General features: G+C 41.9%; 1 protein-coding gene across 1 annotated transcript in view; it reads right to left on the reverse strand.

Moving 5' to 3' along the window:
- Window positions 1-6,112, reverse strand: part of MSRA (methionine sulfoxide reductase A) — a 278,473-nt gene extending 272,361 nt beyond the window's left edge. Inside the window, exon 1 of the mRNA XM_032185406.1 lies at window positions 6,059-6,112. Within this exon, the coding sequence (XP_032041297.1) occupies window positions 6,059-6,111 (53 nt within the window). The 5' untranslated portion in view covers window position 6,112. The remainder of the gene's footprint in view (window positions 1-6,058) is intronic.
- Window positions 6,113-15,641: the final 9,529 nt, after the last annotated feature.

The raw sequence follows: 15,641 nt of genomic DNA on the forward strand, positions 1-15,641 counted from the left end.
CCACTTTTATCTCCATTTCTTCGGTTCACCACATATATTTACACTCACTCCACTGTCTGCCAAGAGCATGTTTCTAAAAAATTCAGCAGATAATGTTATGATGGACAGCAATGCAGTTTTTCCCCTAAGAGTTAATGTTTCTACCGGTGAGGCGGAATGTTCAACCCAAATCGTTTACTGAGAGCGTTCCTGCTGCCTCTGTGAATGGTTCCATTTTCATTGCCATCTTCCTTGCATGTACCAAGGTCAACCAGAGGTGAAGGACAGAAAAACAGACTAATGTTTGGGCGATTCGGTCTTGCAAATGAAGTGGTTAAAAACGTTTCAGAGCCCTGATGCGCTCTGAAAGGCCAGCAGCTGAAAAGCCAGCATCTCCTCCACTCACTTCCCAGTGATCTTCCACGCCGTGTATGCTGTCCCCGTGATTTAAATTGTGTCTTAAATCATAGGTGTTCTTTCGGTTACATTAATTCTTACAGGAAAAAATTGCTTTGTCACCCATTGCATTCAGCTGCCTCATTTGTGAGGCTGACAACAGCAGAGCAGGGCACTAAGAGATTGGCGGTGGGACTCCAAAACAGTGGTTAGAGCAGTGACAGATAGCAGGGCTGTTGATGCATTTCAATTACAGCTATTACAGGCAGGAAGCAGCCTTTCATTCCGTGTTTGTATGGCACTTCACACACTGTGTTCCTGCTTCGTAACTGGATCCCAAGTATTAAATAGTAATAAGCCATGATGCCACTTAACAAAAACTGCTGGTTTACAGAAGTGCTTTGTGCTTCTTCGCTCGGTGGAAACAGAATACTTTTTTAATTCAATAAAAATTACATTTCCTTACATTTCAGGAAAACGTGGACTATTCCCTTTTCTTGTTCCAGAGGTTAAGATCTGTGTGGGAGAGTAAAAATCACACCCTAACTTTTTAAAGTTTTCTGGATAAGCATTTGCCTGTCCAAACACGCAACAGAAACTGATGTATTTGTATTTGTGATGTCGTGTGCTTCGCATTTAAACATAGACTTTATGCCAACACAGAGATTGAATCAAGAAGTGTTGAAAATCAGAAAAAAAAAAAAGCCTAGGTTAAGGTATCTACGTGGTGCTTGGATCCCCATCTAATAATCACAGTATCCCCAGCACAGCAATTTCACAACATCTGTGGATAACCTTCAGGAAACCAGCGTGAAAAAGGAAAAAAAGATAGATTTGAGGGAGAGAACAGCAAGAAAAGGGATGTGGGCTTACCTGTGTCCTTTCAGGCAGGGCTCTACACAGATTCCTAGTCATCCAGTTTTAGGATCTTAAGCGAAATACATTTTTTTTCCAGAACTTGACATTTACGGTACATAGTGTGGAGAACAGTCAGACTTGCTTTGATAATCACCAGCCTTGGGCAGAGGGGATTTGAGCAGCTTGTTCTTGTTTCCCTCCTGTACAAACTGGGGGTGGAGGCCCGCAAGCTTGGCGTGAGAGGTTGTTGCTCTGAAACAGGCAAATGCTCGACTCTGATAAATGCCCTTTAATGCAACACATAGACCTTTCCTTTGGGGTTGGATTTGCTAGCCCTTGTGGTTTTGCATTGATTTGTTTGTCCAACGTAACAAGATTTGCTGTGTCTTGAAACCAATACAAAGTCAGGTTTGTGTTGCAACCTGCATCTCCTGGAAAGCAACCTTTATTTTCCTCTTTTTAATTTAAAACACACAGCAATAGAAGATTCTCCGCAGACTTTGGTGGATTGTTCAGTGCTTAATTACTGTTAAAAATATGCACCTTATTTTTAGCTTAGCTTCAGCTCCCATTAAATCCCAGCATATCTTTCCTAGAACGTAGAGATGTTCTTCTAGCCAGCTTTTCTTGCTTTTCCTCTTCACACGTGGTGCTACAGACTGGTCATCCCTCAAGACAGATAAACGGGACTGTTGGAGTTCATCTCAGTGAAGTACATTTTCTAATTCTGTAAGTATTGTCACTGCTCTTCTCTGAATCCTCTCCGGGTTTTCAGCTGACATGTTTTCTGATTTATATTTTTTTTATTTTTATCTGCCCAGTCTGGTGAAGATATGAGTAATTAGTACAGAATTTTGGTATGGGTCACAGCAAAGCAAGTACAGTTGTAATAGGCTTTCCTGATTCCTGCTTGATTTTGCATTCATATATCCCAGGGCAGTGTTAGACCTTTCAGCCTCCGAGGAGCCCTGCTGTGATTCCCAAGGGCTTCTCAGGAATTTATTACCAATGTATAGAAATACATAGATTATGGCAAATATATAGAAAATTGGATTCAGTGCCTCATTAGCACCATTTAAACTATTGGTGTAGACCTGCACCAATCCCCCATCATTGTCACTACCACTTCTGCAGTTTTGGGGCCAGCTGCTAGCAGCTGGAAATTGCTGTCCACGTTCTTCACCGTAACTGATACAAATGTCAAATCACGGAGCTCAGAACTGATGCCTACATGACAGCGCTGTAAACACGCCAACCCTACCATGATTGCTTCTTTGCAATCACATTTTGTGGCTGGTCAGGTAACTGAATCTCTGCAAACAGCACGTATTTTCATCAGAACAAACCTGCTGCTCCCCCAATTTTAGCAAAAAAAGACGTGAACCGCTTCTCAGGAGGTTGTGTAATCAAGGGAAATGGAGACTTTAAGTGCCCCAGTTCTTTCTGGAAACAACAGACCTGAATTCCTGTATCAACAGCTGTATCTGTTACCCCAGAAGGACAGCCAAGACGATAATACAGTAAAGCAATCTACATGAGACAGTTTCTAGAGAGAGGGGAGAAGATTAATCAGTCATTCATCGGCCTTCCATTTGGGATCTAGATGAGCATTTAGATACAGATTAAGCTACATAAATTACACTAAAAATGGAACTGACGTAGAAGAGCCATCAGCACTGTACCTCAGAATAATGCGGTGATTTGGGATTTACAGAGGAATGTCAAAAACAATGGGCAATTTAATAGAGCAGAGTACCACACATGCCAGGGAGAAGGTGAAAATGCAAGACACAAGCAGCCTCTTTACACAGGTTGTTCTGTATGTTTTCCAAATACAGAAAGAAGAGCTAATGCAACAAGCCAGCTATCTGCAAGTCTTACCAGCACGCGTAAGCCTTGGTTCTCTTTCTTCCACTGGAGCTTCAGGAGGCATCTACAGGCGGTACCCACGTGGTGACACAAGCCAAGGCGATGCACACACATGCATTTAGGGGTCTGTCCATCAGTGTTTCTGCATGAAATGGGTTTTGAGCTCTCAAAATACCCACTGGAGAGCTGGTCAGTGCAGGGCTTGGTGTGGCTGCCTGCACACAGGTGCGCAGTGCCCTGGGTTGCATCACCTGCACTTCACGTGCTTCTCCAGCCTGGCACTGGTCTCATCAACATCCAATGTCCTATCTCTAAGCTCCATGAATATGTCTCAGGTACTGCAGAGCATTTCAAAGGGCTCTCGGCACCCATGTGGGAGCAGCTGGATTAAGTCTTACCAATGACAGCGTGCGCAGAGCAGTTGAGAAATTATCACCAGTTTATTCACTCTTTCACTCCAGCAACCGTCAAACAGAAAACTCTTGCTCGTCTTTGGAGTTCAGGTCCTCTGTGCATGTGCAGACACCTAAAACATCTCTGGATCCTGACCCAAATCCTACCCAGACACTAAGAGTCAAAGGCTTTAGCTGCCACACAGCTTTGCTCAGGGTTGGCTTTCACCACCGAGCTTATGTCCTGTGGTGAAGCAACCACCTGCCAGCACCGAATTAACACTTTGCAGTCAGGTAGCCTGTGGCCAAAGAGTTAGCAGCTGGCCAGTTTGCAGATACCTCCTTCAGTGGTGTGGCTTCTCTCAGCTCCATAAATGTACTGGGCTTAAATGAAGTTACCAGCAGCTGAGGCTCAGCCCTGGGGTTTTTAAATCACGATTTCCAGCTGTGGTACAAAATACTCTGTGGGTCAATTCCAATTTCTGTCCTGAGAGGACAAATTACTGGGTACATTCGGTGGCCTGTGCTGCACAAATCGGTTTAGATTGTTGTTAGCATCTTTCCCTACTTAAAATCTGAAAATTCAACGCAGATTTCACTAGAAACCATCATGGCGCAGCCCTTCCCTTGGTAAAACTTTGGGAAAGGATTTCTCAATAAATACCCTCAGTACAGTTCACTTTGGGATTTTTCTGTTTTTATCTCTCTGAATGCTCATTTTTTCAGGATGGGCTTTACAGATAGAAATAAATTGCTGCTGCAGGTGGGGCGGAAACAAAAAGTTTGGGTGGGACTGATATCACCCAACTTTAGCTGTGGCATCCCATCCAAGCTGGGCATCTAGGTATTAGACTCATTAGATTCACGTCATCTTAAAACAGAGCAGATAGGCTGGCCTGTTCTGCAGAGAGGTTTGCTTCATTCAGCTCACAGCAGAAGGTGCCCTCGTGAGTAGCTTAGAATAGAAAGCTTGATTTTTTGATAGCTGGAATTAGGGAAGTTTATTCTCCTTTATTTATCTAGGAAAACTGCAGGATTTTACAGCAAATTTCAACCCCATAAAAACTTTACTTGTTTTAGACACTGATTAGCCATTCCAAAATACATTGACTCATTTAGCACACTATCCTTCATATCCCCCATCACGACTAGTATCTTGCATTCCCCACTCCAAATTTTCCTTGTTGATCTCAGTCCTCCAGGTCTTTCTATTCCCTCCCTCCTAAGGCCTTTTTAATTCCTGAAACCCAAATAAGTATTTATTAAAGTCCTTGCCTTTTTTTCTGTTCTTCCAAATCATTGAAAGTCTTAAGTCCATTCACATAAATCCATACAAGTGGCTAAAGTATATTAAGGACTTTTACTTATTTAAATTGTCGATAGCGGAAAAAAATAAGCAATGCTAACATGGAAGCTGTCCTTATGCTTTAGGGTAACATTGTGCTAAGGCAGCTGCTCTGCTAGAGCTACTGATAGGATCTGTCTTGCAAATGCAGACAAATGGTGTATAACTAGATTTCCGTTATAATCTTCCGTAACAAGGAGGGCTCACTTAAATTCTGCAGATAACATAGAATATCATCAAAATCTGTAAAAACATCACTTCTCTAACCAATAAAGCAAGGATATTTTTTTCCTATCAGGCTGGCTTGTAATAGATTAGATAGTGTAAAAAGTATTGCATGTCAACTGACGTGCGTTTTTGGCAGCCTGTGTTGCTTATATGCGTAGATATGCACTTGGTCTAAATATTGGGGCTTTCTTTGTGGTTCTGTTTTCACCTGAAGTTAAAGCTCCACGATAAAAAATAAAATAAAATAAAATAAAATAAAATAAAATAAAATAAAATAAAATAAAATAAAATAAAATAAAATAAAATAATAAAATAAAATAAAATAAAATAAAATAAAATAAAATAAAATAAAATAAAATAAAATAAAATAAAATAAAATACAACAAAACAAAACAAGCAAATAAGCAAAAGCTTGTGGAATTGATTACAGCTTTTTTTCGTGGAAAATTCTGCCAGTGGAAGGTTAAAGCTGCTGCATTGGTCATGTTCACGAGATGTGGTTCCTTGGAAGTGCTCAGAGGCCTCTGCAACGTCAACACAGGCTGATGATGTTTTCTAAATGCATTGCACAGTGTCTAGTAGATTCCTTGGCTTTGTCAGCCGGCGCTGGTTTGTATGCAGTGGCACTGATGACTTTATAAAAACAAATGACAGAGTTGTTTACGCTGCCTTTACTAAAGGAAATAATCACGTTTAATAGCACTGGTTCCCCATACAGGGCTTTAAAAAAGGGCTCTCCTGCTATACGCTGTAATAAGCTTTTTATAAATGTGCTCATGTGGTGCTCAGCACAGCCTGCTGTGCTGATGCTATAAAACTGAAAGGGAGCTTCATAAGCTCTAAGTGCTGTCGTATATTACCATACAGCAGCGCTCCCCGTTATTAATGAAGTTTGTAAGAAAACACCCGGGCAAAGATTAAAAATACATGGATGGTGCTATCCGCCGTGCTAAAAGCCGATGTCGTCGGGGCTGCCTGTTTATTTGCTTACCCTGTGTGAGCTGTTTGAAGGAGTGCGGTGAAGATGAGAGAAGAGATGAGCATCCCCTGGGGACCCTTTTTGGCTGCCCAGCCGTGCAGGGATGCTGGCCCAGGGCTGCTGCTGCCCCCCGGAGCCCCCTGGTGGGCTCCTGCCCCCACTGCAAGCCGCCGGGTGGCCGCAGCGACAGGCGAGCAGCATCCTCATCCCGGTGCGTGGAAGTAAAACCAAGCCGGGGTTTCATTAAAGGCGATGAGAAATTGTCGGGGCTCTGCCCGAATATGTCTTATTTTGCCCATCGAGAGCAGTGGGTGTTGAATTGCATTGCAGAGAGCGCTCGTGGGGAGGGAGCTGCAGGCTGGCAAAAGCACCCAGGTGCTGATGTAAATGGAAAGGTTGCATATCCAAGATCATTTTGTTGGAGAAATCGTCATAAAATGGACTGAGACACCCCTGAAACGATCGGTTTTAAACAAAAATAGCATTTTTTTTTTCTGCCAGCATCTGCATCCTTGAAATAAACTAAAAGCCAGGTAATACTCCATTTGGAAGTAAATAAATTAACAGCATATGTAAAAAATATATGGCCACCTATAAATTATCTATCATCCTTATCATACATCCTTCTCATGCTTTATTTAATCCCATTCTTTATTGGGATTGCCGTGCAGTAGATTGCTATGCAGTGCCTGCATGAAAGCACAGGTTCACATCTCCAAAGCCACTTAGGCATTGGAATTCTGTTGGCTCTCAAGATATTTAAGTCCTAGGGTAATCAGTGGGACTTAGTCACTTCTTTTGCCCCCAGCAACTCATATTCCAAATGCAAGTGAATATCTCACAGCCGTAATGAGCCCCATGCAGGAGCTGTTTTTCGGATGTAGATGGGGTAGAATTGCTAGACTAGTTTAGACACAGTGTCATGAAGAGGATTAAAGTACAGTTCATTCACAAAAGAGTGTTTCGACAATCATATGGTATAAGGCATCAAAAGGAGTGTAACAGCCTTGCAAGTGAACAGAAGAGCAGTCTATTATGAGCCCAGATTATGGAGACAAGTAGAATAAAGTGAAAAAAAAAAAAAGAAAAGAAAAAAAGAAAAAAAAAGAAAAAAAGAAAAAAAGAAAAAAAGAAGGAATACAGATATCTGCAAAACAGAGAATAACTCCTTAGGTAGTCAACAGCAATATTTTTTTATGGAGAAACTGTATATAGACTGTATAACTGTACAATTTACAGCAAACACTCATGGATTAAACTAAGGTTATGCCTTTCAGCAGCAACGCTCTCGGACGATGAAGGGTCCTACAGCTGGAGACATTAAAAATTCAACATTTGTCATATCTCAGTAATTGCAGTCCCTTGGTATCTTCTATTCTGAGTGTGGGAGGTTATAAATATTGTTGATGACTCAGCAGTTGCTTTAGACTTCTGGGTCTTTACGAGGCATTTTGCGCCGCTTATTCATGTTGTCGCTGTCAGCATGAACCTTCACCCTAAGTGAAGGAGATTTACAATGAAGTCTGGGGGACTTTTGCCTTTGGTTCAGTTAATGCCAGTCTGGACCATTTTTTTAAAAAAAAGTGAAATTTAAAAATTGCTTTCCCTTTTCCTTAAAAGATGGAAAACAAGTACAAAATGATACATTTTTAACCTGTATTTGGGAAGGACATGTTCCTTCAAGTATTTTCCAGGATAGCTGGAGGGATACAAAAATCCTTCTTTGGGGATGAGCAGTTCTGGCACAAATACCAAGAGACGACACTTCCATCCTTAAAATAAGCCCCCCGACATAAGTGATAATTTAATATACATCACGCCATCTGCTTTCAGAAATGTGCAAGCTGCTCCCAGAGAAGTCAACGGGAAATGCATTTTCCCTATTATTTTAAACATTCCGAGCTCTAACTTGATGTCACAAAAGCATGCAATAGTCATCTTTCCCCAAAGAAAATTACAGCTCGCCACTGGATAGAAAGATAACCGGTGCAAAACCCACCACTTCTCCTCCCTCTGCCCTTTACAATCTGCCAGACAAGACCACAGACGTTGAAGAGTGCTCTGTTAGTTAACAGGGCAGATGGGGAAGGGAGGAGATTTCGGGGCCACAAGGCCCAGAGGCCCTGGCAGCAGCTTTTCCTTTTACCCTCCATGAGCTTTCACCTTGAACACTTTTATTAATCTTGACTTCACCTATAGAAACACAAGAGATGTGCCAACACATGCAAGTGGCGTTTGAGGACAGAGAAAGGATTGAGCTTATTGTTTCCCCTAAGTAACAACCTAAAGAAAATGCTAGGCCAGGCCAAGCCTCACACTGCTCCAGCCTTGGAGAGGCAGGAGAGCCCAGACTCCACTCTTCTTGATGATCCCACTAGCAAATACTTGTAGGAAAAAAATGAGAACAGGGGAATGTGCCTGGCCACTTCTCCAGATCCTCCTGGCTTGTGGTGAACTCAGCTCAGGCATTTCCTCAGATCATTCCTGAACTATGAAATGATAATTTTTCTCATCTCCTTACAGCACTTGTCAGTCTGCAGACATCCCTCCCTCCTTCTCCAGGCTCCACCATCCATTTCAGTCAAATTCATCTCTTCTCGTGTCAGTGTGGTCCCGTAGCCTCCAGCATCCTTACTGCTTTTATTGACACTTTTTACTTTTTGACAATGTATTGACAGATTTTTCGAGGTGTGGGGTCACCATAGGTGCAAAGCAATCCTGGAATTATGAGTGGGTTTGGAACAAAAGGACCTTTGAAGGTCTCTGCTCAAATCGCATGCTCAAAGTAGGACCAGTTTTATCCAGCTTGCTTGTAGCCTTTGTTCACCTGGGTTTTTGATATTTTCAAGGATGGCAATTCCTCTGCCTCTCTGGTTCAGTGTCCTGATATTTGACCACCCCATAGTAAAGATATTTTTCCATGTATCTAACCAGAACCTCCTTCGCTGCAGCTGGTGTGCACTTCAAGCTCATCCTTTCTCTGTGCACCTCCAAGAACGGCTGGGCTCCATCTTCTGAACTTCTTCCATTAAGATAGTTGAAAGTGACAATAAAATCTTCACTTGGTCTTTTCTTCTTAATGCTGAACAAACCCAATTCCTTCAGCTTTTCCAAATATTTCACCTGCTTCACTTTTCTAGATATACTGATGACACCAATGGATTCGTTCCAGTTTGCTGGCATATTTCTTGTACTGGGGAGACCAAAAGCTGGACACAGTTCCCCAGATGTGATCTTACACATGTGAAAAGTTGGGTTTGCTTTTGTTCTTTTCACAGTTTCTAACAGTTCCTAATATTCAATTCATCATTTGCAGGGGAAAATAATCTTTCATCTTTTTATTTCCAACTAGGCAGTGGTTTTCTGGCATTTTCATGGCCCTGTCTGCCCTAGCTCTAAGATCACATCTCTGCTGACAACGCCTCACTCAGCACCAGCACTTGTCAGAGATTCAGAGCTGCTTTTCCACATGCACTTTAATTTGCCATGACAGGCGCTGAATTCCAGCTGCCATTTTATCACCTGGCCTCTCAGTGTTTTGAGGCTTCTGCAACTGGTTTTCATTTGCACATCCTCAAATAATCCCATATCACCAGCAAATAACCTGGCATCATCAGATGTGCTCTGTAGTCCACGTCTCAGTGCTAGGATACTGTTAACAGTTCCTGTCTTGCTCTTTGCTGCTCATTCTTTCATCAGTGAAAAGATAGCTCCTATAGCCTCTCAAGCCCATGGCTCCTTGCTTTTCTCAGCAGTCTTTGGACCTCTGAAGGCCACATAGACAACACCAACCAGATTGACATGATTGGTGCTAGCAACAAGTGCTAGTGGTTAAGCAAGATTGCAACCTGCAAAAGTCGTGTAGACTCTTCCCCATGTTCATGCACTCACTGTTTCTATTTATTAGCAATTTTCTTTATGAAGGGATTAAAAATATGTTTTTTTCATCAAATACTTAAAAAAAAAAGTCTGGTGTCACATTTCCTGTCAAATGGAGTGCCCAAGGTCCTGGCTACCCCTTTTTGGGTGGCCCTGCTTGTGCAGGGGTTGGACCAGGTGTACCAAGAAATCCCTTCCATTCTGTGGTTCTGTGAAATGTCATGGTAAGCAGAAGTCCAGCACCTTACTTGCCAGCCTGGTAGTTTCATATTCAAGTTCATTCAGTGTTCTTCCACGCGTGTGCTGCAGCCTGCAGTTCTGAAGTTACTCATCTTACACCCTGGTCCTCTGCTGGCCCTTCATACTGCCTGGCAGGCTTCCTAATCTGGTCATGTCTGGAAAAGGATTGATAATTTGTTCATGCTCTTAGAAATTTGTTCTTCAAATCTTTTTAGTCTACCTTTTTAATAGAATGTGTGTTCTCTATTTTCGCCTTGTTTGAACATGAAGTCTTCTTACTTGTAATAGCCTCCTTCGCTCTGATCCTTAATTACAGTAGCTTTCTTCTGGTCTTTTTAAAGTCTTTTTTTATACACACCATGTATTTTCTCTGAGCCTTCAATATGGTGTCTTTAAACAATATCTGTGCTGCTTGCAAACATTTCACCCATTCGTGGCTCCTACTAATTTCCTTTCAACAAGTTGCTTCATTTTTTGTAGGGCCACTTGTTAAATCCAACACTGTGCTTGGGATATTTTTGGCTTTCTTGTTCCTACAACAATACTGAATATCAGTGTATTACACCTTCTTATAAAAAGCAGCTCTTTGATAGCACTATAGCAAACCCAGGCTGCACAAGAAGTTCTTTTTCCCCTGATTACATGTCTCCAAGAAGTAGTTGTTCACAGATGACTAAAAATTTAGCCTCAGGCATCATGTTTTGCTGTTATATTTACCTAGTGTATGTGATGTCTCCTCTTCATATCGCATCTTGTACTCCCACAATGTCTCTGTTCTCCTTTAGGACATCTTGGATAGTGTCCCTACCTTGGCCAAGCAACTGAAGAACAACTCTAGTACAGTCTCTTGGGGTGGAATTTCAGTCTTTTGGCACCACTGTTACTGGTTGATACAGCTAACTTACTTATCTGATGTGACTTAAGTTTTCTTTACTGTGGCACGACTCCTCCAGGAATGCAAATTACTCCTGCGCAATTTATAGTTTGCTCTGATAGTGTCCTGATTATCTTCCCCCCAGTAATTTGCTATGATGCCTGTTACATTCATATCTGCACTCAACAGCAGATTTCCCAGTTCAGCTTTCTTATCTTTTATACTGGCTGTATTGATATGAGAAGCACATATGCCCCGAATGCCTGGTTTGTGTACCCACTGGATCTGAATTACCCAAGGAGACCTTCGCTGCTTCCTCTTTCTCACCTTCAGTCTTATCCATCTCTCCAGAATACACAGTTCTTGACCAGATTACACAATTCTCCAATTTCCAGACTAAAAGCACCCTTTACATTCATACCGGGCCACTGTACAGCCAAAAAGGACAAGCTGAAGTTCAAGGGAGCAACTTCACGGCTGGCAGCTTCATATAGTCTCATGGCAAGAAAAAGACACAGCCTTGAGGGCGGGAGTTCCTGCTTCTGATGCTTTTTTATGAAATTCATTTAAGGACACCTAAAATTAATAGGCACAGGTCTCCCCTCCCATCAGACAGCACCCATCTTTTTGCAGCCTGCCTTCTCCAGTGATACCCTGATAGCTACACCTGCACATATTTCTCTGTCATGCCCCATAGGCCTAGTCTGCCCGTCATCCAGACTTTTCCTGTGGAAAAGGGGCTTTAAGCCATGTCTCTCTCTTCCAGATCAGTGAGGTCTCATACAACACTGCAGGCCTTTCCCATCCTCTCGTGATCTGGAAGCTTCCTCACACGTAGATGTGATGTTGTTTCATTTAACCACTAAGGAAAGGCACCCCCTGAAAGCACAAGGAGAAAAGGAGGGATTGCTGCCTTTCTTTAATACTTGGAGGGATAAAGAGGTCAACCAACTTAGGGTAGGCCACATTTTCTGAGGACTTGAGTTTTCAGCTGTGCCATGAAACCTGCTCCCAAACAGAGCCACCAGGAGAACTCAGAGTACCTTTCTTTATCCCATTCCTTTTGAGGTTCAAGGAAGGTGTTGAGCAGATCAGCCCTGTGAAACACACATTTAATCACAAATTTAATCATTTACAATTGTTGGCCCTCCTTCCCTGGCTGTTCTTTTCCACACAAGCATCATTTCTCTCTTTCTATCACCCCAAAAATTTGCGTGGCCACAGTTTGAGCCAGACCACAAAGCTGATCCAGAATAAAATAAACCCAGCAAAAATATATACGTGATTGTTAGTTTTAACACAGATCGGGGCCCCATCCTGGCTCACCACATGGCCACATAAAGCAGCTGCTGACCACAGAGAAGCAGCAGCTAGAAGGTAAAAATATGGTGTCTGGGAAAGAGCTAGCAGAGAGCTATTTTTTCAGCAGTTCTTCATTAAACAGAAACTATTGCCTGTCATCCCTCTGCTTCTTCTAAAAGCTGATGTACAGATGGCTGCACTACTCAAACTGCCAGCTGAGGTTCCTTGAAGATTAGACAGCCCCTTGGTCGGATGAGCAGGACTTCTCGAGGGCCATAATTTCCTAACAGGCACCTTGCTCATGTTTCAGAGGGTAAAATCTTCCCTCAGTCCCTCTCCTAACAGACATTGGAGATGATTGCCACCAAAACCCGGTAGCCTTGTCAATCTGGATGTTCTTGACCAGCGTAAGGCTCTGGTGGGGCCTGAGCATCATTTTCTCCCTCCCATGAGAGCGGAGCTGCTGATTTGGAAATAGAGTGGGAAAACATTGGGATGCTGGGAGCTGTGCATGCTCTTACAGGTGTGCTAATGAGAGGCAGCGCTCTGCTCATCACCAGCCTGAGACCTGGGAGAATATTAGTGAAAATGCCAATTTGCATGTCTTGGGGTTAATTGAGGAAATCTCCGATGGAAAATCTTGCTGTCACTTCTGGAGCCTGTTCAGAATATAAATTGTGTGTCTCCATGGGATATTGTGAAAGCTTTTCAGCTTCCTCACAGTCCTGTAGAAACAAGGATGGTTGTTAGCTCCCAGAGCTCACACAGAAGGAAGCTTTCCCCCAGATTCATAGTCACTTTCTATCCGTGTTGATGTTAATCTGGGATATATAAACTAAGCATGGAGAACATGTGGGATCCCTATCCAAAAAAAAAAAAAAAAAAGTGGAGGGGTGTGAGTATTTCTTACTACCTAGACCACGTTTCCAGAGGAAAAGAGCCATTTCTACCTGAGGGAAGAAAAAAATAAATATATTATTTTTTTCAAGTGGCACATCTCTTTTACTCTGTGGCAAGTTTCTTTTAGGTAAAAATACTTAGTGGTTTTTTGTTTGTTTGTCTTTTTATCTTCTATTAAGTTGCAATGTTGCCTGACAATATGAAGTTGTCTCAATGAGAAAGTCAGGAAAGTGCAGAAGGAAGGAAATGATTAATTCATCGAATGCTGCTGATGAATCAATGCAGATTTCTATTATCCCAGAATCGCAATGTGTTTTTTCATCACCTGATATTCCAGGGGGGCTTTGTTTGCTTTTACAACTGATTTATTATATGCCACTATAGGATTACCACCAGTGGTGCAACTCACAACCAGAAATCCAGATTATTTCTGTGTTTAATTGCAAATGCTGTGTGATTCTCTGATCTTCCTATCAGCCTTTAGAAGGTCTTATAGATGTCTTTCTCCACATTATGTCTGTATAATTAACTGTTCTTGTTGAAACACCTACTTTTTTGAGGAGTTTATAGAGAACACTAGGGAGAGGCATTGGTTTGATGCTGATTTTAAATGAATTATTACTTGGTTTTCAAAGTTATCTCTTAGCAATTTTGACATTCAGTCTTTTTTTAAACCTGCATGTCCAAAATGATAAAAAACTTAATTAGAAAAAGCAGAAAGAGAGCAAGAAGACCAAATTTTGCTTTCCATGAGCGTTCCATAAAACCAAACTCAATTCCTGATTACTCCATCAGAAAAGGAAAGTTTTACCAAATTCCTTTCACTTACACTTTTCTCGTTCTCTCATTTGAGCATTCAGACGTGGCTGCGCGATGCTGCTGATTTCAATGTGTCGCAAAGGGTATAATTAAAAGCAGAATCCTACCTTGATTATCGCTCTGATACGTGCACTTACCAGCAGCCGCAAGATGATGAGCTGCTAAAACCGTACAACCGTGACAAGTATTACGGGTAATGCGGCGTGCCCACATTTTTTTGGGTGCCTCACTAGGTAGCTCCATGGAGCCACTGGTGATGGGAGAGGGTCTTGGGGTAATGCCCCCAAGAAGAGCACTGGAGCCGTGCTCCTTGGCTTTGCGATGCCTCTCCCATGCTCTTTGGGTGAGACCCAACTCTCTGTGCCTAACACCGCATCAATGAACTGTGGACAAGCACTAATTATTCTTTCTCATGCAAAGGCAATCAATAAAATACATAACATTCATCAGTGCTGGAGATACAACAATAATATGAGTAACAATACGTAGTACAGTGGTTAACTGCACAGTGAGCACAGGTTTCAAGATCTGTTACAAGCTGCCGAGGGAGAAATAAAAGTCTATTTTTTTTTTTAATTTTTTTTTTGTTGGCATTAACATGGGAAAAGCAATGCAGGCAGTCACTTCGGGGAAAAATTAGGAACAAAAGAGAACACATGCAGTAAAATGTTACAATAGTCAGAGCCAAAAGATCCTACTCATTTCCTGTAGGAGGAAAGTCACCAAGAATTGGAAAGAGGAAAGCCCACATGATTAAAAGCTGAACAAGATTGACTTCTCTCTGACTGACAGTCTGTGCATCAGTGCTATTCTGTTTCAAGACAGTCGTGTTCGCAAGATAGTACAATCAAGCCAAATATAAAGCTGCAGGAAGGCACAATGGCTGGCAGAGAGAACGTCAAAGATTCACTTACTGATGTAAGAAAGAGATAGAAAATTAAATCTCAAGTGGGAAACAAGGTTTTGACCCTTGCTAAAGCCGACCAGAGATACAAGCCCTAAATATGATATAGAAAACAGCAGGTCCAAGGCTGGAAAAAATAGGGCTTTGTAGGTGTATTTGACATGGGACTTGCATGTGTCTGGCAAGGTGTTGGGTTCTGTTTCTTTGCCTTAGTTGCAAGCTGGATGTAAGCCCTGTGAAGCCATGGCAAAGTTGCTGCATCCTGAAGTTCTGGGCTATATTAGATGGTTTGAATAAAACAGAAGTCCCTGTTTGCTCCCTTTTTTTTTTTTTTTTTTTTTTTTTTTTATGAAACAGCTTTAAAGCTTCGATATATTTTTTTTTTGTGTGTGTGTGAAAATGAGTTTGTGTAGATCTATTTACATACAGTCATGTAGAAAAATGTATAAATATATTCATGTACTCACATGCATATGTACTTCCATATACAGTCTTATCACAAAAGCAACCTGAAACATATGGATGGGACATATGCACTCAACTCATTTCCTTGCTGGACCACCACTTTCTTTGACCACAGACCTGTAACTAGATTTTTTAGGAAGACAACTAAACTTTCAAAGGAGGCCTGGCATGTGTTGATACCAAGAACCACCAGCAAGGGTTGTCTCATCCCC

This window comes from Aythya fuligula, chromosome 3, assembly GCF_009819795.1.
Source record: "Aythya fuligula isolate bAytFul2 chromosome 3, bAytFul2.pri, whole genome shotgun sequence".
Classification (NCBI taxonomy): domain Eukaryota; kingdom Metazoa; phylum Chordata; class Aves; order Anseriformes; family Anatidae; genus Aythya; species Aythya fuligula.